Source organism: Spea bombifrons, chromosome 3, assembly GCF_027358695.1.
Source record: "Spea bombifrons isolate aSpeBom1 chromosome 3, aSpeBom1.2.pri, whole genome shotgun sequence".
Lineage (NCBI taxonomy): Eukaryota > Metazoa > Chordata > Amphibia > Anura > Pelobatidae > Spea > Spea bombifrons.
This window is the reverse complement of record NC_071089.1, coordinates 95,847,474-95,870,630: the sequence shown is the minus strand read 5'-3', so window position 1 is coordinate 95,870,630 and position 23,157 is coordinate 95,847,474. Positions and strand designations below refer to the sequence as shown.

At 39.6% G+C, this 23,157-nt stretch overlaps 1 protein-coding gene across 2 annotated transcripts in view; it reads right to left on the bottom strand.

Annotated features, from left to right (window-relative positions):
• PLS1 (plastin 1) overlaps positions 1–23,157 on the bottom strand; it is a 31,024-nt gene that overhangs the window by 3,151 nt on the left and 4,716 nt on the right. For both annotated transcript variants that reach the window (XM_053460675.1, XM_053460676.1), the window contains exons 2-14: positions 18,696–18,811; positions 14,229–14,392; positions 13,018–13,147; positions 12,752–12,884; positions 10,670–10,751; positions 10,168–10,333; positions 9,860–10,002; positions 9,324–9,416; positions 9,000–9,195; positions 4,729–4,807; positions 4,305–4,419; positions 2,560–2,693; positions 1,391–1,514 (exon numbers count right to left, since the gene is read on the bottom strand). In XM_053460675.1, coding sequence (XP_053316650.1) covers positions 1,391–1,514; positions 2,560–2,693; positions 4,305–4,419; positions 4,729–4,807; positions 9,000–9,195; positions 9,324–9,416; positions 9,860–10,002; positions 10,168–10,333; positions 10,670–10,751; positions 12,752–12,884; positions 13,018–13,147; positions 14,229–14,392; positions 18,696–18,765 — 1,629 coding nt within the window. In that variant the 5' untranslated portion in view covers positions 18,766–18,811. The remainder of the gene's footprint in view (positions 1–1,390; positions 1,515–2,559; positions 2,694–4,304; positions 4,420–4,728; positions 4,808–8,999; positions 9,196–9,323; positions 9,417–9,859; positions 10,003–10,167; positions 10,334–10,669; positions 10,752–12,751; positions 12,885–13,017; positions 13,148–14,228; positions 14,393–18,695; positions 18,812–23,157) is intronic.

The window sequence follows — 23,157 nt, the reverse complement described above, 5'->3', positions numbered from 1 at the left end:
TGATAGGAGTGAGATTGCTGGTAGCAATTATATATATTTTTTTCAATTTTGGTGTGTTAACCACACCTTTATTAAAAGTAAGTAACACACCAAAATTGGACAGAAAAATTGGATAACAATATCCATTTATATATAAATCCCACTCCTATCATGCCCAAGCAACCAGTACATGCTAGACACTGGGCATGATAGGAGTGTGATTGCTGTTAATTATATATATATATATATATAAATATATATATATATTGTTATAGATTTTTTTGTCTAATTTTGGTTTTACTTTTAATCAAAATGTTTTTTTTTTAATTTTTGTTTTTAAAGGTGTGTGGGGGGGTCATTTTCGGTTTCAGTCAAATGAATGCTAAATTTTCAGGTCCAGAATTTTCATTTCGGTGCATTCCTATATAGATATATATATAGATAGATAGATACTAGACCAGACACTAAAGTGGTAAGCCTACACCACATCAATGTTTGGCTTAGTATATAGTGATTGGGGTTATGCTGCATTATTGTCAATGTCTGGCTCAATGTATAGTGATAGGTGTTATGTTGTACCACTGTCAATGTTTGCCTCAGTATATAATGATAGCAGTTATGCTGTAACACCGTCAATGTTTGCTTCAGTATATAGTGATAGCAGTTATGCTGTACCACTGTCAATGTTTGCCTCACTATATAATGTTAGCAGTTATGCTGTACCACCGTCAATGTTTGCCTCAGTATATAATGATAGCAGTTATGCTGTACCACCGTCAATGTTTGTCTCACTGTATAATGATAGCAGTTATGCCGTAACACCGTCAATGTCTGCCTCAGTATATAGTGATAGGTGTTATGTTGTACCCCTGTCAATGTTTGCCTAATGATAGAAGCTATGCAGTTTTAAAGTGTGTGTGTGAGGGGGGGTCCCACGTACAAGATCCGCCCCAGCTGCCAAATACTCTAGGTACGCCCCTGTGGACAACAGTTTTTCCCAATTTTTTTTTTATCCTTTATGCGGCCTGGAGCCTCCGCTCGTGATTCGCTCATAATTTACTTATGCAGTGAGAATTTCACCTTTAAAAAAACATTACAGTAAGTAATACTGTTGTGTAACTACTACTACATTATCACACTATAATGTACTGTTATTAACCATGAGCCAGCTGTACCAAAAATATAGAATAACAATTTAAATGTAACATTTGCAGAAGCATATTGTGCGCACAAAATTTTGGCTCTGGGGACATTTTTGCACAAGAGACATTTTCTGCGCACACCACCTAAGAAAAATTAGAGGGAACATTGCATGGGAGTATTATTTCTGATATTTCTGATATAACTTTTAACATTGCACTATTAACCAACATCATCTGTATTCATTCGCGTGGAATCGAGTTTTCATTACCCTGAAACTGGTGATAAAGGTGGTCTTCTTTGCATCAGCAAGTGTTTCGTTAACCCACTTTAAGATTGTTCGGTCATCAATTTTTGCACCCTCTCCCAGGTCGGATAAAACACATAACGTGTATCTAAAGGAGAACAAAAATGAACTGAATTATGTCTTTATTACAACAACACTGTATATATATATATATATATATATATACATACACATATATATAATATATACATATACACAGTGCCTTTTTATAGTTACATAGCACGTCTTCTTGTTTGCATGTCACGTGCTGTGAATCCGTAAATCGCTTTAATGTAGGATTCAGAACAGGACATTTTGTTTAGGCGTCCCCACGTGTATACATTTATAAATTCACTTAGGAATTCTAGGGTAACATTCCTAAAAAGCATATTATTTCGGAACTGAGGGTGACAAGAAGTATCTGGATTCAGGCAACTTCATATCGGAATGACAGGTGTCACAGATTAACTGAAATAGAGTTCATTTGGGAAGAATCACAACTAACATCCTGACTTCCAAATATCTGATTAAAAACCTCCCACAAGTCTACGGCGCCCCCTGGTGGCTTTCTTGCCGTCCAGACGAGAATTCAAAAAGGCAAAGCTGGAGTCAGCAGCAATGTATTGTATATCTAGCCCATATGGTGTGTGAGCAGGGAGTAGAGGGCTATAATAAAACTGTGTTAACTTTAACCCCTGCCAATGTGATTTATATTCCATGCAAAACAGCTTAACATAAAGCACCCTCAGATTTAATAAACAGTTTTCTCAAAGGGCGTCTTTCAATCAACATTTTAAGGAAAAAGGGGACTTTTCCACATAACATAATTCCACACAATTTAAAGCAGAAACACACTCCCCCTCCCCCAAAAATCCAAGTTTCTTCAAGTTTCAGCCCATCTGTACTAGTTGTAAAGCAGCTCATGTGCTGGCCCTGTTTGTCCAGGATTGTCCTACCATTAAAAGCTTTTGCCTCTGTATAAATTAAAGTTGCCTGGAATATAACCTCATCCCCAGAGCACTTGCACCTACTAGTCGTGGTTGCATACAGTGAGCCATAGTAGCTTTTGTTTCTCTTTCAATGTCATCGCCTTATTTCCAGTGGAAACGGATTTCGGGCTACTTGGTCGGTGGGATGACTCTGGGCTTGCTTACCTTCTCATTAGCTGCCACAACAATGCCAGTGTCAGTGTGCGGTTACCTTCGTGCAGATCATGCCCACAGATACCCACTAAAGAAAACCTGGCTCTGTTCCTTCCAATGTCCACAGCGTAATTACAGTTCTCTATCTACAAAACGAATACACAAATAAAAGATAAAACATATAAAAAAAACCAAAGAAAATGAAACCATCAGCAATGCACCGATTTGCCAACATTGTGAACAGACAACGGGGCAGAATAGTGCTTATCTGCCCTCAAATTCTGTATTTCACTGTTTCTATGATTATATCATTCTCTGCTTATTTACATATTTATGTGATCATGTGAAAAAGGCAAAAATCTCATTTATAATGTACAGTATAGAGGAAAGATAAAATACTCTGTTCCCCGACAATATATTAAGCACAGCGTCAATCTCCCATGTGCCGAAGTGCTCTGGTTTTGTTCTAATAAAACAAAACAATATGTTGTTGTGAGTGAAAATTCTATTTTTGTCCGTTCCGAAAGGCATTCTGACTAATAGATTCTGATAGCAGTATGGTCAGGCAATTCTCTGGGGTCTGTCATGAATAATTAGTCTCTCTGGAATAGGGGTAGCCGGGAGATGTCTCTCAGCCAGCCTTTGCTTTGCTACAGATCATTGCACTTGGATTTCAACAACAGCTAAAGCTTTACTTTGTGGGTGGTAGATAAGTGGAACAGCTTCCCAGCAGAAGCATGGTTATCCTGGGACAAGACCAAGGACTGATTAAGGTCTGAGTCCTTACATCAGGAAAAGCGGGCAGAACAGATGGGCCGAGTGGTCCTCATCTGCTATGAAATTCAATGTTTATAATCAACTATTTCCTTACTTCTGTAAATATTCTGGGAAAAAATGTGAAATGTGTGCTTGAAACGATCAGTGGTCGCCCAGTTATTACGCCCTGATATCACTTGCAGAGAAATGCATTAAGAAATCTTGTTTGTAGCTGGAAGATAATGTAATACTCGTCTCTGGACAACACTTCCAGTGTAATTCTTATTGCACACGAAAGCCAAAGTACCCCGAGTGCAATTTTCTTTTTTTCGAGATAAACACTTTAATTGAGATTCTATTGATTTTGATGAACTACTCCAAATCCCAATCCAGCCGCAGCAATCGCACTATGCGGACTGTCTGCCAAGAAGTAACCATGTTACCCCTGAGGCTTTGTTTTTGGTTGTTTGGACATTTTGTAACAAGATGACAAATATGTGAATTCAAATAATGGTGGATGGGGGGGGGGTATTTCCAGAAAACAATAATAAAAGACGTTGCTTAGTTGTTGAATTTCCCTGAAAAGGGTATTTAGGAGGTGATCAGTGATTTGGATCCTTCTATTCGGTTTATTTCTGTCTCACATGAAAAGCACCCAGAACTTTACTCTTTCCTTTTTAACGTAATATTCTTCCTATTTGGTAAAATGTCCATTACTGTGTGTATTCTTTCAATACCATTACTATATCTCTAGTTGCTTTAGACTGACAAGTAAAGTATCAAGTATCAGGCAAAATTTGCTGAACTACAATTCTCATTATGCTGAGTGCAAAGCAACGCATGAGACATCTTTCACGTGTTGTTCTGCATTCTATATGGCAGTGAAGGGTTGCGGTTTTTGTGTTGCAAATAAAATCAAAGTCCTGTATGATCAAATCTGCCCATTTGGATAATTTTATTGCCAACTACAGGCATGATAGCGAAGTATTTTCAGTACAGACCTTTTTCATGTGTCCGCCAAGGTTTGAAAATGGAGGCTTGTTGACGCGGCCCCAGTCCACTGGCTGTCTGATCCTCTCATACAACTGGAAGATCACTAGCGCGTCAGTCATGTCGCTGAGAAGGGGGTATAGCAAAGAGTGAGTGTGGGTATACAATACATATTTTCATTTATATATTAGCATTCAACTGGACTAGAACATAACTGACTGAATGGCATTATTATAAGCGGGGGAAAAAAGTCAACCATGATTGGTTTAAAACATTTGTGCTAAAATACATTTTTGGCACAAGTTAAGGATATTAGAGGTATTCATTATTTGTAGCTGAATTACTCAGATTGCTGTCATGGTGCTAACCATAAAGCACATTTCTAGTCTCCTAGGGTTTTATAGCACATGGGCATCCACAATCTATCTGCTTTACCTATATATGTGGTTGACGTATGGGCTTACTCCTAGAGAATTCATCCAGTTTCGGAACGTTCTCTCCTCATTTGTTTCTCCTGGGTGAATGGAAGAAACGCATTAGAAAAGACAAAGTGAACATTATTAAATATAAGAAAAGGTTCTCGACAAATCTGCCTTACTCCATGGCAATGAGCAGGAAAATCCCAATGGTTGCTATGGAGATTGCATAGTTTTAGCATCACAACGCTCTTTATACATAAACCTCATTATTTTAATAAGAAACTATGTTGTAAATGTTTTATTGCCAGCAGAGCATTTTATGGAGCCCCCTATTGAATCTGCTGCTTCCCAGATGCGTAATGTCTTTTCTTCACTTTATTTTCAACATTGCTTCACTTAAAGTAAACATGCACATAATCTCCAAGAAGACATGCAAAGCCGAGGTGAAAAGCTCTCCTAATTATGTATATTATGTATAAATACAGTTAGGCCCGGTAATATTTGGACACTGACAGAATTTTCATATTTTGGCTCAGTAAGCCACCACAATGGATTTGAGAAGAAACACCTGAAATGCTAAGTGTAGACTTTCAGCTTTAATTCAAGGGGTTGAACAAAAATATCATATGAAACATTTAGGAATTGCAGCAGTTTTCATACACAGTCCTTTCATTTCAGGGGCTCAAGTGTAATTGGACAAATCAACATAACCATAAATAATATGTTCATTTTTAAAACTTTGTCGAGAATCCTTTGCATACAATGACTGCTTGAAGTCTGGAACGCATGAACATCACCAAACACTGGGTTTGTTCCTTTATGATGCTTTGCGAGGGTTTCACTGCAGCTGTCTTCAGTTGTTGTTTGTTTGTGGGTCTTTCTGCCTTAAGTTTTGTCTTCAGCAAGTGAAATACATGCATACATTTCAGAACTCATCTGGCTGCTTCTGTCACATCATCAATAAACACAAGTGACTCAGTCACACTGCCTCTACCATATTTTACAGATGATGCTTTTTTCTTCCCATCATTCTGGTACAGGTTGATCTTAGTTTCAAGGTTTGTACCTTGTGGTGAACCCTCTTTATTTGCGCTTGTAAAGTCTTCTCTTTGGTAGACATGGATAATGATATGCTTACCTCCTAGATAGTGTTATTCACTTGGCTGGATGTTGTGAGGGGGTTTTTCCTTACCATGGAAAGGATCCTATGATCATCCACCATTGTTGTCTTCTGTGGACATCCAGGCCTTTTTGTGTTGCGGAGCTCACCAGTTGGTTCTATAACTGTTGATATGGCTCCTAATGTTCCTTTCATCTCCCTGATGGTTTTTCTTCTTTTGCAGCCTAGGAATGGTCTGTTTCACTTGCATTGAGAGCTCCTTTGACCGCATGTTGTGGGTTCACAGCAACAGCTTCCAAATGTGAATGCCACACTTCTAATCCACTCCAGACCTTTTACCTGCTATATTAATCTAGAAATAGCGAAGGAATAGCCCACATCTGTCCATGAAACAGCTTTTGAGTCAACTGTCCAATTATTTTTGGCCCCTTGAAAAAAAAGGGGGCTACATATAAAAATGCTGTAATTCCTAAACCAATTTATTTGTGAATACCCTCAAATTAAAGCTGAGAGACTGCACTTTAAGTCCATATTCATTTTTTAACTGTAACTTAAATTTATTTTGGTAAACAGACAAGATAAAAAACTTGCGTCAGTGTCCAAATATTTCCGGGCCTGAACAATCTGGCAAATCTAGGCTCCTGTTTTTTTCTGATGTAAGTGAAGCGGTATTAATTGGGCCATTTATAGCCGGAAAAGCTCATTTGAAATAAAATATCAGGATTGATATCAGGGGTTTATAGAAGACAATTATTGAGGAACGTTGGAAACTATCATCAGAAGCTGGAAATTAGATTTATGTTCATTAATAATAAGTAACATAAATATGATGTAAGTGACATTAATGATGCCTATGTTTCTGGAACTTTCTATCTGCTTCCTAGAAATGAAAAGTTGCTGCCCCTGTGCATTGATTTATTGAATATATATATATATATATATATATACCGTATTGGCTCGAATATAGGCCGCACTTTTTTCCCCCACTTTAAGTTTTTAAAGTGGGGGTGCGGCCTATATTCGGGGTCTAGCGCCCGACGCCCGGGACATGCAGTCCCGGGCGCCGGGCAGGCAGCGGGGTTAAGATACAGATCCCCCGCAGCGGTGCAGGGGACCTGCATCCTTCTCCCCGATACGCTCAGACAGCCTCCCCTGCCAGCACTTCCCACGGGGGGGGGGTGCCGGCACGGGAGGTTATCTAAGCGTTTTACCTCTGCCCACCCCCGACTTACCGGAGCAGACTCCCGGGTGTCTTGCGGGGCCGGCGGGAGACATCTACGCAATACGCGCATGCAACTTCCGGTACCGGAAGTTGCATACGCGTATTGCGTAGATGTCCCTCGCCGGCCCCGCAAGACACCCGGGAGTCTGCTCCGGTAAGTCGAGGGGGGGGGGCAGAGGAGGACAGCGGCAGCGTATCGCGGGGAGGGAGGACAGCGGCAGCGTATCGCGGGGAGGGAGGACAGCGGCAGCGTATCGCGGGGAGGGAGGACAGCGGCAGCGTATCGCGGGGAGGGAGGACAGCGGCAGCGTATGTCGAGGAGGGAGGACAGCGGCAGCGTATCTCGGGGAGGGAGGACAGCGGCAGCGTATCGCGGGGAGGGAGGACAGCGGCAACGTATCTCGGGGAGGGAGGACAGTGGCAGCATATCTCGGGGGGGGGACAGAGTGGCAGCATGTTTTTTTTGGTGCTTTTTTAAAGAAAAAAAACTTTTTCTTTAAAAAAGCACCAAACTTTTAGGGTGCGGCCTATATACGGGGGCGGCCTATATCCGAGCCAATACGGTATATATACTGAAAGGAAACACGCAAACAAACCCAAAAAACTCCCATATGTTTGTGTGTATGTATGTGTGGGTGTGTGTATATATATATATATATATATATATATATAATGTTATTTACAAAATAATAGGACACCCCACTAAACTTACATGCACAAAGCACAAAATCAAACCCAATAGCAGACCCACTCAAACTGAAAAAACATTCACGCAGTAACCGTATACTGTACAGTACCTATATACGCAGGGGTAAAATCTGGCATTCACATAGGAAAGAGGAAAAAGTCACATTTTTTACAAATTGTATATCAGGAATGACATTGTACGTACAAATTGTGCAGGCTTTAAATTGAATTAGTCTACTGCATTAAAAACAGAACTAATCCACTGTATAAATGTACTAGTTGAAGGTGGGATTAATATAAGTGTTAAATGTTCAATAATTTGGTTTTTTTTTAACTCTTAATGGGAGCCATGAATCTTTAGGAAGGAGGCACCCAATGAGTTGAAAGGTGTAAAAAGGTCCCATTCCCGAGGATTAGTTTTGTACCAAGGTGTAGCTGGGAACAATACAGTGCAGCATCTCCCCTTTACCCAACCCTGCATTCAAGCTTTTATTTCTGGTTGTCCTACTTTGGTCATTATGGTAACATGGAAGAATGCCCCTGCTGCCCAAGACACAAATATCTTGGGTCACCAAAGCCATGCATGAGCTGTGTGGCTGCCATGTTGGTTTACATGTAGAGACGTCATGTTTGGTGCTTCCTTGGGGAACGGTTAAAGGGAATGACATTTGGTGATTAACATTAAGTTAAGGATGTTTAAAACGCCCAAATTCCTATAGTAGAGGAAACTCTCATCACCTCTTTCCTGACAAATGGTTAACTTGACCTTTGTATTAGATATTCAGGGTGCCCATGCGGCCCAAACTTGTACAGATTTCACACATTGAGCAAAATGTGTTTTGTGTTCTGGTAACATTTTTAGGACCCCTCTCAGCTGCAATGGCTGGTCAGGGTATCCAGGTAGATAACTATAACTAACTAAGTATGAAGTGGAAATATAGATTTTGTTTTAATAAAAAACATATTCTGCGCTTATTAATTCTAGGTAACTTAGTCTATTTTCTAAACTCTTTAAGTCTCTGTATTCCTAAACTCTTTTCTGTCCCTTAACATACAATTGCAGTGAAAATGTTAACCATATTCGTCAAGTTAATAAAATAAAATGAAAAGGACAATTACTTGTCCTGTCAAATACGCTTGTGAGGTTGTGCTCAGGGAGGTACTCCTTTAGATGTAAGTGATCATGGGAAAGCAGTGAAGCAGATGTCCTGGTTGTTCTAAGGCACTATTACCATGGTTGCCTTCTAGAAGGGGTTACCTTCAATTAGATTTGTATCAAAATCACACCCGTTGGCTTTGTTGAGAGCTGGGTGCATGTTAAACAAATTTGCAACGAAGGCCATGTTCAGTTTGGGGTTGCCCGAAACCACATCATTTGGAGTCACAAATTGCTTGCAACCCAGCTTGTCAGCCTGTTGGAGCATGTAATGAGCCCTCTTCAAATCATTCGCTTCCTGCGAAAAAAGTGAAGACAATTACACATTTATGTGAAGATCATTACAAAGGACCACTGCCTTGTTTTCAGACGCTTTTCGTGTACCAGCTAATAAACAAATTAGTGGGTCAAACTGTGTCATCTTACGTTAAATCCAGAAAAGTCAATGAAAATCTCGACACCCCCGACACCTTCCTTTGGGGCAATTTGTCTCAGCAACTGGTAGTAAGCTCTGGAATCCTGTTAAAAAAAAGATGATGAAAATAATCTTTATGCTAACAACTCGATGTCCTGGTATTCGCTGTAAACAGAATTGCCGTAAAAAATGTTGACGTTTATAGGGAAATCCCCATGGATTTTTTAATTGATATTATCAGACCAAAAGTCTGCATGCATACTACAATGCCTTCAGACGGCTGCATATTAGCCATCTGTATGTGTTCTAGCTCTGTTATTTGGACCTAAAGTACTAGACAAACGCCGTAACTCCTTATCATAAATCGTAAACAGAATGGCTCTATTTTAATCACCCAGCCAGACAGAGTGACGAAAGAAAGTCTATGGAGGAGCAGACTTCATTAGCATTGCCGTAAAGAATCGGCTCAGTCCGTGGGACTTCCTCTTTAAGCATTGCTGTCGTTTGTATAGCGCGTAAACACCATTTGTTTGAACTTTGTACAAACCTTAATGTCACTACTAAAGTTTTGTATGTTTGGCCAATTTGCATTTGTCAGATGGAAGTTCACCCAGCGAAGCAAGAGTTCTTCAGGAGAAAGTTTCATTAATGCTTCCAATGTCTCCCCATCCTTAAGTAGGGCAATAAGCGCTGAGAGATAACAAAAATATCACACTGTTAGCTCCGTGCTTATCATTTTATGTGCTAATGAACATTATTATATATTATCTATTAGTCTAATATTATTATATTAAAAGTATATAATAATAATATATAATAGTACATTTTATTATAGTATTAGTGTTTTCTCATCACCTTCATTCTTGGATATTTCAATGTCTGCAAACAGTCCAGCTTTAATAATCTGCCACAGCAACCCAAGCACTAGATGCGGCTTTCCTTCTTGTAAATCCTGAGCTCCGATATTGACTACCGTACACCCAATGGCCGAGGCTGAATTCAGGGCTAGGTTTATGTTTTCCTGGAGAAAAAAAACAGGTCATACATGCCAAATATTACAACATGAACGCTGTAGTTTCTATTCATTCATATATTCTATTTCATTTATTATACGGAAAATGGAATTGGGACAGCGGGATTGCCGAAAAGCATGATGGTGGGACAGAGGGATTCAGTGGCAAAGTCGGGACTGTCCTGCACAATATGGGACAGTTGGGAGGAATGTCATAGGTAGAGCCGGATCAGTATCCGGTATTACAGGGAACATCTTTATTTCCAGTGTCACTCACCAAAGATGGAAATACAAGCAGTGTGATTCTTTCCTATCCTTACCATTTATTCCATACAATCTACTTACTGAGATGGTGAATGGCGTCAGCTTGGTTTTATTAATGGCCCTTTCATCAATAGTGTCTGGTTGGGACAAGTTGATCATTTTGCTGTATTAAAAGAAGAAAGGCAGTGAACATTATACATATGATAAATTGTATTCGATCATAATGGATTACCGTCCATCAAGTGTGAGAGTCAGCCTATTTCAAGTTATACTGTATATGGTAAAATAACGCTAGTCACCCGTTGACGTCGGTGGGGGAAACCCAGAGTTCCCAGATATGTTAAAGACCCCTACCATCCGTATTTGCAGAAAAATTTCCCATTGATTTTAATAATAGTGATTTTTGGCGACTGCATCAGCTCACGGAGTACTTTAATATGTATAATGAGGGTGTCAGGGACATTAAAAAAGTGACATAAATATATATATTTTTTAATAATTTCATTTCTGAGAACCACAGGGGCATTTGCTAAAAGGAGTTAAGTTTCTAAATTTTAGATGACCTGTAAATGATTAAGCCTGCTGATAACTTTCATATTCCAGTATCTAGATTCCATGGTATTTATAGCTGGGACAAGTTTGCATTGATGACTCCAGTTGTAAAAAGTATAGACCAAAGCCAGAAAATCATCGCGTGTCTGAGAAATATTTGCACGTGTCTATGCTGTGTGATACACGCTATGCATAAATGTCATTGTTCAGAGGCACTGACATGGTCTGGCGTAAATCATGTGCATCCTACACCTCCCATATCTCTTTTTATTAAGGGGGGCTGATGTCCGTTGGCTATGGATTGCGGGACTTCCTTTTCACAGCGGTTCTAGAATGAGGAATGGCTGATACCTTCTCTGTGTCATGAAAATAATATTATCAAACATACAATACATAGATAGTTCCTGCACATCAAACAATTTTCAGAGTGTAGCACAGATTCTTTGAAGTTTTTTCTGTGCCGTATCAGAGCACAACGAGCAAATGGCCAAGCAAGACACGTGCTAAGATAATGGGCTGCAATTGTGACCCTTTTGATTTCCCAGGAGAAAATTCAGATTTGGTCTCATATAGTGGCTAAAAGACATTGGAGGATAAAACATACTGCGGACGCCAACGTATAACATACGTCTACATCTCTGATCTATAGAGAAACATACAGACAGCTTCAGACACATCAGACAATACAGAAAGCATGTCAGCAGCTATCATCTACTTGCTTGTGCTACATTATCATATACCGCTGTGTATGTATATGCATTAAGTGAATGTCTAGTAATAGCGCCATGGAATATGTTTCCACTTTATAAAGACTATAATATTAACAAGGAAGGGAGGTCTGTATGGATACTGTGCGATTTATTTACCAAGCCCATGAGTTTGTAGTGAGATTACATTTCCTCAACTTAAAGTTGTTGGCAAAACATTACCATCTCTGGGGACATAACCCAGCAACTTCGACCAAAATGGCAGCGCTGCAGTGACGTCATCTCCCGATCCTCCAATCTGGAAGATGACGTCACCGCAAGCGTCGCCATTTTGACCTCAGTTAATACAGCAGATTCTGTCCTAACAACTCCATGTGTGCTGGTCCTGTGATCCGCTGAACCCACTTTAAAATAAGATCTCCTAAGAGTTCCAAGGTATTTTTCATCTTCATTTTTTAATTCCCCCGTCAGATTTCTTTTTTATTTAGACTTACTCTTCCAGAATCAAGCCAATAGTGTTTTAGCCATTAAATTTTATTAGCAGCTAAGATTTGTTTGGCAAGATTCTGGAAAACAAATTCCATCCTGGAAAGAACTCAAATCAATCGCTCTGGAAGTTTTTTCTAACAGGAAAAGATATCTGGCCCCCCTGGGACAAATCAATACATTTAGGCCTTTTAGCCTGTGAGCCTCTGGTCTCATCTTCATGTCTCAGCTCTTTTGGGTGGTTCTGATCTCTTCTTTGTGTATTGTCTATTTTATATGAGATGCATACATTAAAATCAATAGTGTGATATTTATGTATCTGTTATGATGGAATTGTGGGATTTGGTTGGTATGAGTAATAAGAAAGAAGAAGTATTATTTACATCAAACATGTAACATATAATCTGTATGAGTTTACCAAAGCAAAATGCCATCCCTGAGCGATGCGAAGAGACTGTTATTGGATGGGTTCATGGGCAGGAGATGTTTACAGTCCGGGTCATCTTTTAATGCGCCATTTATCCAGTTCACAAAAGCAACCCTCTCTTCGTCTGAAATAGACAACAACTATATGGTTAATTTATGACAGATCAGCGACTACTGTAAGACATGAAAGGGCATAGCTGGATAAAGACTAGACTACCTTTTCACGAATGGAGCTATGCCGAGATGAGGATCTCTTACCTGAATAAGAATGCTGTGTGCCTTGGCTGGAAATGGGAGATGTCCCACCTATTGCCGTTATGCCTAGCCTCCTGTTGATTGATCTTCGGAATGTTCTGCTCACATCTTTGCTTTTCAGCTCTTGAACCAGCTGTCGTTGGAGAGCAATGATACAGAAGATGAACACTGAAAGAATGTCTACACCTATACTGCACACGTACAAATCCGATCCCCCAAGGGTCAATAATGCCTTAATATACAATGATTTTATATGAGTGAAAGAATACTGAGTAGATATACAAACGTTGCAAGAAGTCTTATGTTTTCAGTATGTAACTATATTTCGTACAATGATTATTTAAACGCAGACCTACAGTTTACACTTTTCCCAGTTAAAGGATTTTACACACATTTATTTATATTGGCACATTTATCAGCGTTTCAGTTGTTATGATCAGGTGATCAAAATGTTGAAAATCACAGAAAGCAGTTGTTTGGCATTGGAATTGAATAAGGAGGACAGGGACATTTCTGTGATACATAAAACTACACAGCACATGAGACATACTACTACATGCTGTATATACCGTATAGCAGTACAGTATATACAGTAAAGTATAGCTCAGGTTATAAAGTTTTGGATTATAGAGCTAGATAAAAAGAATGACTACTCAATAAAAGGTATGTTAAATATTTGCCACTACTGGCAGCTCATAAACCATTAAAAGTTAGATTACAATCCTTATCAATGTTAAGCTGTAGGTATTTAAATTGCTGTGCATTAAAGTGATCTATTTTAAATGTTATCCAACCAGCACACTGCTTGGAATGAATCTCGCACCAACACCCCATTTTCATTAAGGAACGGCGCATAACACAATCCAGCAGTTTTAAAACACCTCTGCGACTACACTCCATCCTCCTTATGGAGCTCATATTGCCACGGACAGTTGAGTTGTTTCAATGGCATAGCACAGAATTATTTGGTATGCTTCGACGTCTTCCAGGAACTGAATGTCAGTGCGAAGGTGAGTCCTCAAAGTGCCCATCAGAACCACTGAGATATAAATGTGAGCGGAGATGTACCTGAAAACTGATCTGCATTTAAAACGAAGCATTGTCCAGAGAAGACCATCATTGCCAGTCATTCATGAGGCCACCATACTATTCTAAGGGCAATAGACCAAGAGTAATAGATGAGTATACATTTACCCCACTCCTTCACAACTCACCGACACAAATTCTCCAAAGTCTATCTTTCCATCCTTGTTGCGGTCGGCAGCTGAGAATATTTTCTCAATTATTTCTCGAACACGGTATCCAGGCTGCGGGAGGTTGGCTTCCTTAAACAACTCCTGGAGCTCATAATCATTCACATATCCGCTATTGTCAAGGTCTGCAGGAGGAAAATATTATTTGTGTTGATAACACAGGCCAGCTATATTTTACCTATAGGTTTGTGTTTTTTGGGCTAGTCGGTGTAATTGTTTTGGAGATACTTATTTTATAAATTCCAAGCAATAAAGCTGAGATCGGCAGCAAAAGGGGACACAGCTACCCTTCCAAATGCTGCCTCTTAGCCCTGACAAAGTGTCATGGGAACGTTCTAAATAAGATTCTTTAAATATTAAACCTTTATGAAGATTCTAAGTAGTGACTCACAGTCTTACTTAACCTAACTGCTGTAACACCAGTTCTCATGGAAACCTTGACTTATTTAAAGATACATTAAATTCAATGAACTCCTGCATTCAAGCATGGATATCAACCATAATATACTGGTACCAAAAACACTAATTAGAAGTCTTAGATCTCTTTTTAGATCAGTGTAGAGTATGAATGAGTCAGCCCTGAGATTTTGCCCCGTCACCCTGAGATTGGAGCAAAAACACTGAGGGTCAAACCCTGACAGTTTCCACGTATGGTTAGTCATGGATGGATCAGCAGTGTTCAGTCCGTGGAGTAATATCGTTGCTCCTCTTGTTTGTAAAGACCATTAGATTTGAGTTATTTTGCGTACAGAACTATAAAATCCAAGATTAGGGAAAGTGATGGATCTTCTTTAATCTGCAACCTATAATTTACACCCAGCGGCATATACTAGTGTAGGTTTTGCAGAAGTCCCAATGAGGTGGCAGCCCCTTAACCACATAACCAGGGAAGATGACTCTATTGGGCAAGCTGGCTCCCAGGTGCACCATGGTTCCATGGGCGAGTTGGGGAGATCTCTCTTGTAACAGGTCCATATACCCCATTGAGCACTGTGCCCAGCCATCACAGGCCCCAGAGAGAGCTCTGTATCTTCAGTCTTATATACGGAGCGTGCCTGGATATAACGTCAAATCCCTGCTGTAAGCATAGAGGACATCAGCCACGAAGGTGAGTGGTGGGGGGGGCAGCGCCTAACCAAAATACACCACCATTTACATCAATTCTTCAATTAAAACAAATGCATGTAAGTAGTTTTATTCCTAGAAAATGAGTTTTCTTTTGAATCATTGCAGCAAAGTAAGTGTCTATAAAATATGAATGAATAAAGGCTAGATTGTGTGCAGCCAGACGGAACCACCACAAACCCTCACAAAACTCTGCAGATCCCTAACAATACCGGCTCCGACAAGTCCGCTGCATTATTAAAGAGTCCTGCGACTGGCATTGTGACTTATTAGCAATATCTCGGTGTTATACGCACCTTACCCGCTTCCCTTTCCTTGCGTTTAATGATATAACATATTTCCAATTTATTAACGTACAACATCAAGCAAAAACTCAACATCAACGACATTACCAGCTATACAGAAGCAGAACCATGGGAAAGTATTTGCTCCTAAATCCTTATTCTATTATTTATAGTAACGGCATGAAACGTGTATTCCACCTTTAACAAATACCCTTTTTATATGTTATCTACTTTGCGTGTCAACACGGTAACGCGTTATAAACTTCCCTGCCTCCAGCGTCACAATTTTTTTTCTCTGCCGTTGTCGAATATTCAGTGGTTTCATCCTGGTCAGTGTTAGATCTTGTTCTATAAATTGTGTTAAACAATGTCAACTGTTGTAATGATTTGGGGGCAGGTTAACTTAACAGTGAACTTGCAGATGAGTAACATTTTAACCCCCTAACAATCTAACCCTATGGAGATTCTTGTCTGGGAATGAACAGGTTAGCCCTGTATAATGCATAGTTAAATTGCTTATATTTCTTAACCGTCATTTCAGCAAATTAACTATTTGAAGTCGGAACTCATGGACCGGCCCTTCATTATGCATTGAAAAGTCAATCAGCACCCTTACCGCAACTGAACCATGTAGTGAACAAACCTGACTGTTACTAATTTGCACAATAAACACATTTAATCCGATAAGAGATAAGAACCTGTTTTTGTAGTATTTGGGTAAAATGGCTCATCTGGTTTAAATGTAGAATGAAGTGGGGATTCGCCAGACAAACACATTTACATACATTCCTTTTTAATAATTTCCTGGCACCCATACCCAACACTCCATAGTCTAGAAGAGGTCAGAGTAAAAAAGTGTTTATCTGCACAATTGCAACCACTTGTTTGTGTCTTAAGATGTTTTATTAGAGCCTGCTGTACTGTAATGTGCATTCATTAAACTGGGAATTTACCAACTGGGCTATCTCACCGGCTGATGTTTCTACAATCCTCACAATGACAAAGGCTTATCTTAATGACAGCTGGTCATTGACTTCATCTAATTCGGAACGCTGTCCTTAACTCTCAGCTGAAGTTCATCCCGCTCGGAATAAAGTGCAATGGGTGTGTGTGTCAGAATTAATGTTTATTATGTGTTGTTCATGTCGACCATGGAGATGACTTTTGCCTTGACTTGGGAACAGTCTTACAAAAGGTGATCCGTAACATCGATGTAATGTCAGCAGTTGGGAGGAACCAAAGCATCGCCATCATGCAGCCAACTGGTAGACTCTCCTTGGATATTGCGAATCTGATCAACGGCGTACATTGACAGGGTCTACGGGAGACATCTCATCGGCTGAACAAACTGTGTGTATTGTGGTGATGTGGGCTCAGTAATAAAGAGGATTCAGGGATTAACATGATGGCTATGTCATATAGAGAAGGGCTACTAGGGCAGCAGAGGGGATGTGTGGTGCAGGAAGCAGAGATCTAGCCGGGTTATATGTGGTGGAGTCAGCAGACCACCCTTTGTGAAAGATGATTACTCCACTTTTACCACTTGGTAAAGGAATAGCTCCGGGGCAGGACTGTTACGATTCAGCCCATGGGGCAAACCCAAGGAAGGGGCTCCATAATACAATGTCTGAAATGTTTTGTCTAAAAATAACAATGCAACCATGCTGAATGGGTTCAATCCTGTCCCGTAACACAACACATTTGCCAAAGTGGACAGCACTGAAAGGAAGCACAGAAAGGATGCAGTCAAGATGCAAATGCGGTCTAAAGCCCTTGTTAGTATAGACATCGTGGGGGCTATATGTGGAACTGCAAGTTGAACAGTAAAGTCTTCCGGTAATTGCCCGATTGCTTCCCCCAACAGCACCCAGAGGTTGTTGCATTGAGTCAGAAACAGGCAGCGGGTGAAGTGTAATAGGAAATATACCAAGTGAGGCGATGGTTGTTATCGATGAGACGGCATACGGTGCCAAGAGTCTTTTAGCATGCCATAGATCACCACCAACACACAATCTGTTTCCCGTATTCATTCACTACCACAGCAAAGAGCTGCACTTGTCACTATGTTAAGAAGAATGTATCACGTATGATACACCATCGTAATCATTTTCTGTACGGTTAATAAATAACACAGAAACATAGATAGCAGATATAAATCCAGTCTGCCCAACCTCTGGATACTTTCCCTGGCCTTATCCTGTATCTAGCTTAGCCTTCTGCCGATCCCATGGTTGCTTGAACTCATTCACTGTATTAACTTTTACTGCTTCTGCTGGAAGGCTATTCCATGGCACGATGCCTAAAATAGTTCAGGGACAATGCGTGAAAATTGGTCCTACCACCATAGCATTCTGGGTCCAATCATCAGCATCATTTCTATAGTGATAATACCACTTGGGAAACTCTGCAGACAGCACTTATTTGGTTAACACAAAAAGAATACGGTAGATAAAGGGGGAGATGATTAAATTATGATTACGGGATTATTGAACATTTAGGATCCAGGAATCCATTTAATCACCAAATACACGCAGCATGTACCTAAACCTGCACACTATGCTGTGATCATATCCGCAGATTCATTGAGGAAGAGGTGATGCTATATAGATATTTCTATTCCATTTACATTGTTATTGTTGTGTTTTGGCACTTTCTTATTATTGTGTGACATATTGGTTTCTGAGATATCTTATACCACCACGTACGGCAGGTTGGGCAGATTTAGTGTATTACTCATTATTATTTATTGTTTTAAATAGGCACTGGGCCCACAAGGACAACCCTCTGAAACTGTTAATTGGAACATTTGCAGAATAAATGGATACATTTTTATGTATTTTACACCTTTTATTTACCAAACATAATACGTTTTAAGACACTGATATAAGATCCGGTGACCGGAAGTGATGACTTGCTGATCTGCTATGCAAGTCTTATTTTCAGCAAATAATTCTTATAGCAGCATACATCTTCCTTATTAATACGTTATTTTACAAAATAATAACAATAAAACACTTACCGACTTTGTCGAAAGCCTCCTTCAGGTCTGCTAGTTCATCTTTCGATACGATGATTGTATTGTTAGCCATTTCCAAGAGCTCGTAGGTAGGGATTTCATGCGGTTATACTGCGGTCCTGAATATGGATAATACTGGGCATTAAAAGAAAACTCCAGATACATGGCCACACGCATGTACATGTATTAATAGTATAGTATACTACTCTGCCCTCTTTTGAAACAATGACTAAGCAGTCAAAGAACAGCCTTGGAAAACACACCCTGTGTAAGTATGTACTTTGTAAGTACCTGAACATGAGTTCTGTTTAAAAATAGAATCAATGACTTCCTTTAAGCGAAGCTGCAGCTCCAGACTTGCAGTGCAATGTCTCTCAATGGTTCTGGTTTCAAGTCACTGATTGGCTACTTGAAGCAGCCAATCAGTGACAATAAAGTACTTCCTTTGAACTGACTGGCCGTAAACCGCGTGGGCACCACAGCATGGGCTGCATTGGCGGGGGGGTTCCCTTTAAATGTATAACGTTCTCATCTACCTGCTAGATAATACTAAACGCTCATTATCTTACTCGATACTGGTTACGCCACTAAAGATGGCCTTTTGACTAACGAAGGTCTCCAGATAACGAGCTTCTAAAGAAGTCAGTTGGAAAGTATTTGCGAGGTAATATTTGTGAACTGTGGGGAGATACAATAAAAAGATGAATCCGACTATATGAAACTAACATATATACGCTGCATTACTCGCGGAATCCCCTTCTATAGTCACTCATTCTATAGTAGGCTTTACGCCGCTCTGATGGATTCTCTAGGCACACAGGGATACTCATCCCCATGTTGCAAGCACCCGGGATTCTAGCTGTATTTGTGCGAATGCAATAAGAAAAGACGGACGCGTTAAAGGTGTGACAAATAACTAAGATAGCGACCAAGGAATCTGGTTGTTATTAGCAGTGTGCAAAACATTGAACTCAAAGGCAACTCTCTGATGAATCATTTCGCTGATCATAATTTCCCTTTATTGCTTTGAAGAATGATAATTATACCTTCTAAGATGGCTTAAAAGTGCATGACGTAACCTACCATTAAGTTTGAAAAATGAATGAAACCCCTTGTGACCAGCCTTGTCATACTGTTTCTAATACTACAGCTGGGTACCATGGGTAAGAAATTGGTTTTCCCATTACCGTCGACAAGGACTACAGGGAGTCACAGTGTAATGTATCTTCTCAGGGGAGTAAAAAACAAATAGTTTAATAGCTTAATAAACACAGGAAGGAAAAAAGGCTTAGATTGTCTGCTGCGATCGGAAGGGGGCATTGGGAATTCTCTGCAATCGTTGGGAGTATTGTGAAGGCAAAAGTATTTTTGATGGAGCAGAGGAAAGAACTGTTTAACATAGTGGATGAATTCTCATGTGTTTTAAGGGGGGGGGCTGTTACAGGACTTCATGGCAGACGGCAGCAGCTATCCCCACCCGATCAAGACAAATTCTCATTGAAAGAAGCGGAGGACGTACTATTACGTTCCTGTCCTTAAGGGATGGTTTTGCAGGGACATATTACCTCCTTCATCCCTATGGCTTTAATACACATTCTTCTTTAGAAGGACTGTCAGAACAGTAAACTGTCCCTTTAACTTCACAATCTGCGTATTAGATATAAATATGTGTACATTTAAAGATCATGTTACATAGTTCAGAAGGTTGAAAAAAGACCAAAGTCCACCAAGTTCAACCCTTCTACCTAACCTTCCTATCCTTGATCCAAAAGAAGGCAAAAAACCTCCTAATCAAGCTACTTCAAATTGTGCAATCAAGGGAAAAAAATTCCTTCTTGACTCCAAGAGGCAATCGGATTTGTTTAAAGACCTTCACTTATCTTTTTGATAAAACCTTTATTATCTCACCTATATTGTGTTTAAATAAAACACATACTAAGTAAATAAATGTTTTTTTTGTTTCACAAAGTTAATAAAGGAGTACTAATTACTCTGGGGGTGAGCCATCCAGGTTACTATGTCATGCATTGATCTCTGTTATTTGTCATACAGTGCTCAGTGCTTTTCCTACGATGTCATATACTACAAGCATATATTGCTTGTCTGCAAATTCTATTCAAATGTTGTATTTAGTTATCTTTTAATATATATGGATATAGTCTACTCGTGTTCATTTAGGAAATCCTACTGACTGGCGGCCGTTGAATTTTACTTTTGCATGCAAACGCAGCTGATACTGACTTTTATTTATGTTGAACTCTTAAGATTGACTCCCTGCTCTAGTCCAGGAGGCCCACATGCTACTGATCTTTTATTATTCAATAAAAAGTCCTCTCTGTACCATCTGCTCCAAACACCCAGATGTTCCCTACATTTGTTTTTTTATTATCACAGAGTGTAAAAGTTCATAATGCCCTCAATGCTCAATTATGCTCCATTGTATTATTCATGGTACTCAATAGATTAAGTGTATCATCCCCAATAATTTGTTGTGCTCTATAGTTACCATTGAAATGAGAGGAAAGTCATATTTAACAGTTTTGACATAAAATATACAGCATAAAATATCCTGCAAGCAGGGCAAAACATTATGAGTATATAAAGGGATATTTTACTTTTTTATATTATATTGAAGCACTGCCATTCTATAGTAAAGTCATTCTATGATAAGCACTGTGCTTTTTGCCTATTCCCATTCACCAGAACCCCAACTTGTCTAGCAAGCTACTGTGTCAATAGTTCCCCTGGTTAAAATGAGGCATTATTGTAGGTTAAAGGAGTTCTCCAGCCCTATTTTTATCTATATGGCGGTGCTGCAGTGATCATTCAAACCGAGAAGAGGATCCTGATCATACAATTGGGGCAGAGGACATCACTACAAGCACCACCACCTTGCCCTCAGTTCTTGTGAGGGCAAAATGACGATGCCTGCGGTGACGTCCTCTCCCTTGATCAGAGGATTACAGAGGAATTCACCCCAGTACCGCCAGTTTGGCGGAAATTGTCAGGCTATGTCCACAGAGATGCGGATGAAGAAAGAAGATTAAGGAGTGAAGATTGAAGAAGAAGATGTAGGAGAAGTGGTCGTCAGAGAAGGTAAGAAAACATTTAGAGAGTGTGAGAGAGAGAGTGAATGAGAGTGAGAGAGAGTGAGTGAGAGTGTGAGAGAATGAATGAGAGTGAATGTGGGCACCAGGCAACAAATTTCATACCTGAATTAAAAATTCCCCCAAATTTTCAGTCAAACCGGTTAGGCAGGAAGAAAATCGGTGCCCGAAAAGGAATAGGCCAAAAACTAACCGAAAAATACATCCAAAATGTTTTTGGCCCATTTGCACGTCTACTATCTAAACACAAGTGCTTGGGTTCGGTTTCAATGGCAGTGTTACATGCCCAAGAAGTTTAAATGCTAACGTATCCTGATTTTAGTACAGGGAGCCGTGAAAGGGGAGTAATAATGTAAGTCCCATCTTCTAACTCGATAACCAAAGGGTGCATGCTCCAATTTTTTAGGCAAAATAGATTCTAATATGCATTAAAAAAAATACAACGCTGAGCACTCGATTGTTCCTGTACATTTTGAAATAAGCTAGTTGTGTATTGTTTTTAGCTGTTTAACTCTAATCACCTGACGCATATTGCTTTAGAAATAAAATATGTAGTCAGAATTTAGCTCGGTTGAAATAAAATGTTACTTTGTTCTAAGTGGAAAACAGGAAGAGTTGCTCTCGAAGATAATATCTTGGATACAATGCAACACAGAGACAACAAGGCAGAAAATGCAAAATGTGGCGTCTCAGCAATTTGTTGATAACAGGTCTGATGTCCAGATGCTATATAATCCAATAAGAAGAGCTAGCTAAACAATTAATGATTAACACCGGCAGTAATTTGTTTCTATTTTAAATATTCTATGTATAAATTATGCCACAATGATAAAAGGGTTCCCAGAGTGTTTATTATAGTAAAAATGAATGTAAATTAAAGGTATTCTTCTGCCTATTCTGTTGGATTTAACAGTTTTATAATTTATTAACTCATTCGAAACATTCTTAATACCATTCCCATAAACAATGATTTAATCAAGTACAGTTCTGCCCGCTTCATAATTTAGCAGGGAACGCTTAATTGTCATGTGATGCAAAATACAGGCACTGTTACAAAAATCTCCAAAGCATCTCCATTAGCTGCAAGAGAAGACGATTACACTTTGTACTGCACGCTACACACATCCGGCTCTCTTCGGCAATGATTAAAGCCGCCTTTGGCAAAAGTCATTCTTGTCTCTCATTGCTAGATTAGACTATGCACAGAACAACTCTAAGATTCTCATGAATGTTTTTATGCTGGTGATAGCAAGTGATAGCAGACTGAATCACTATCTCTCCGTTTGTCTTTAAATGTCCATCTTTTTTAACCTCTTAGACTGAAACTCTAGCTTGGCCAGTTTACTAGACTTTCCGTA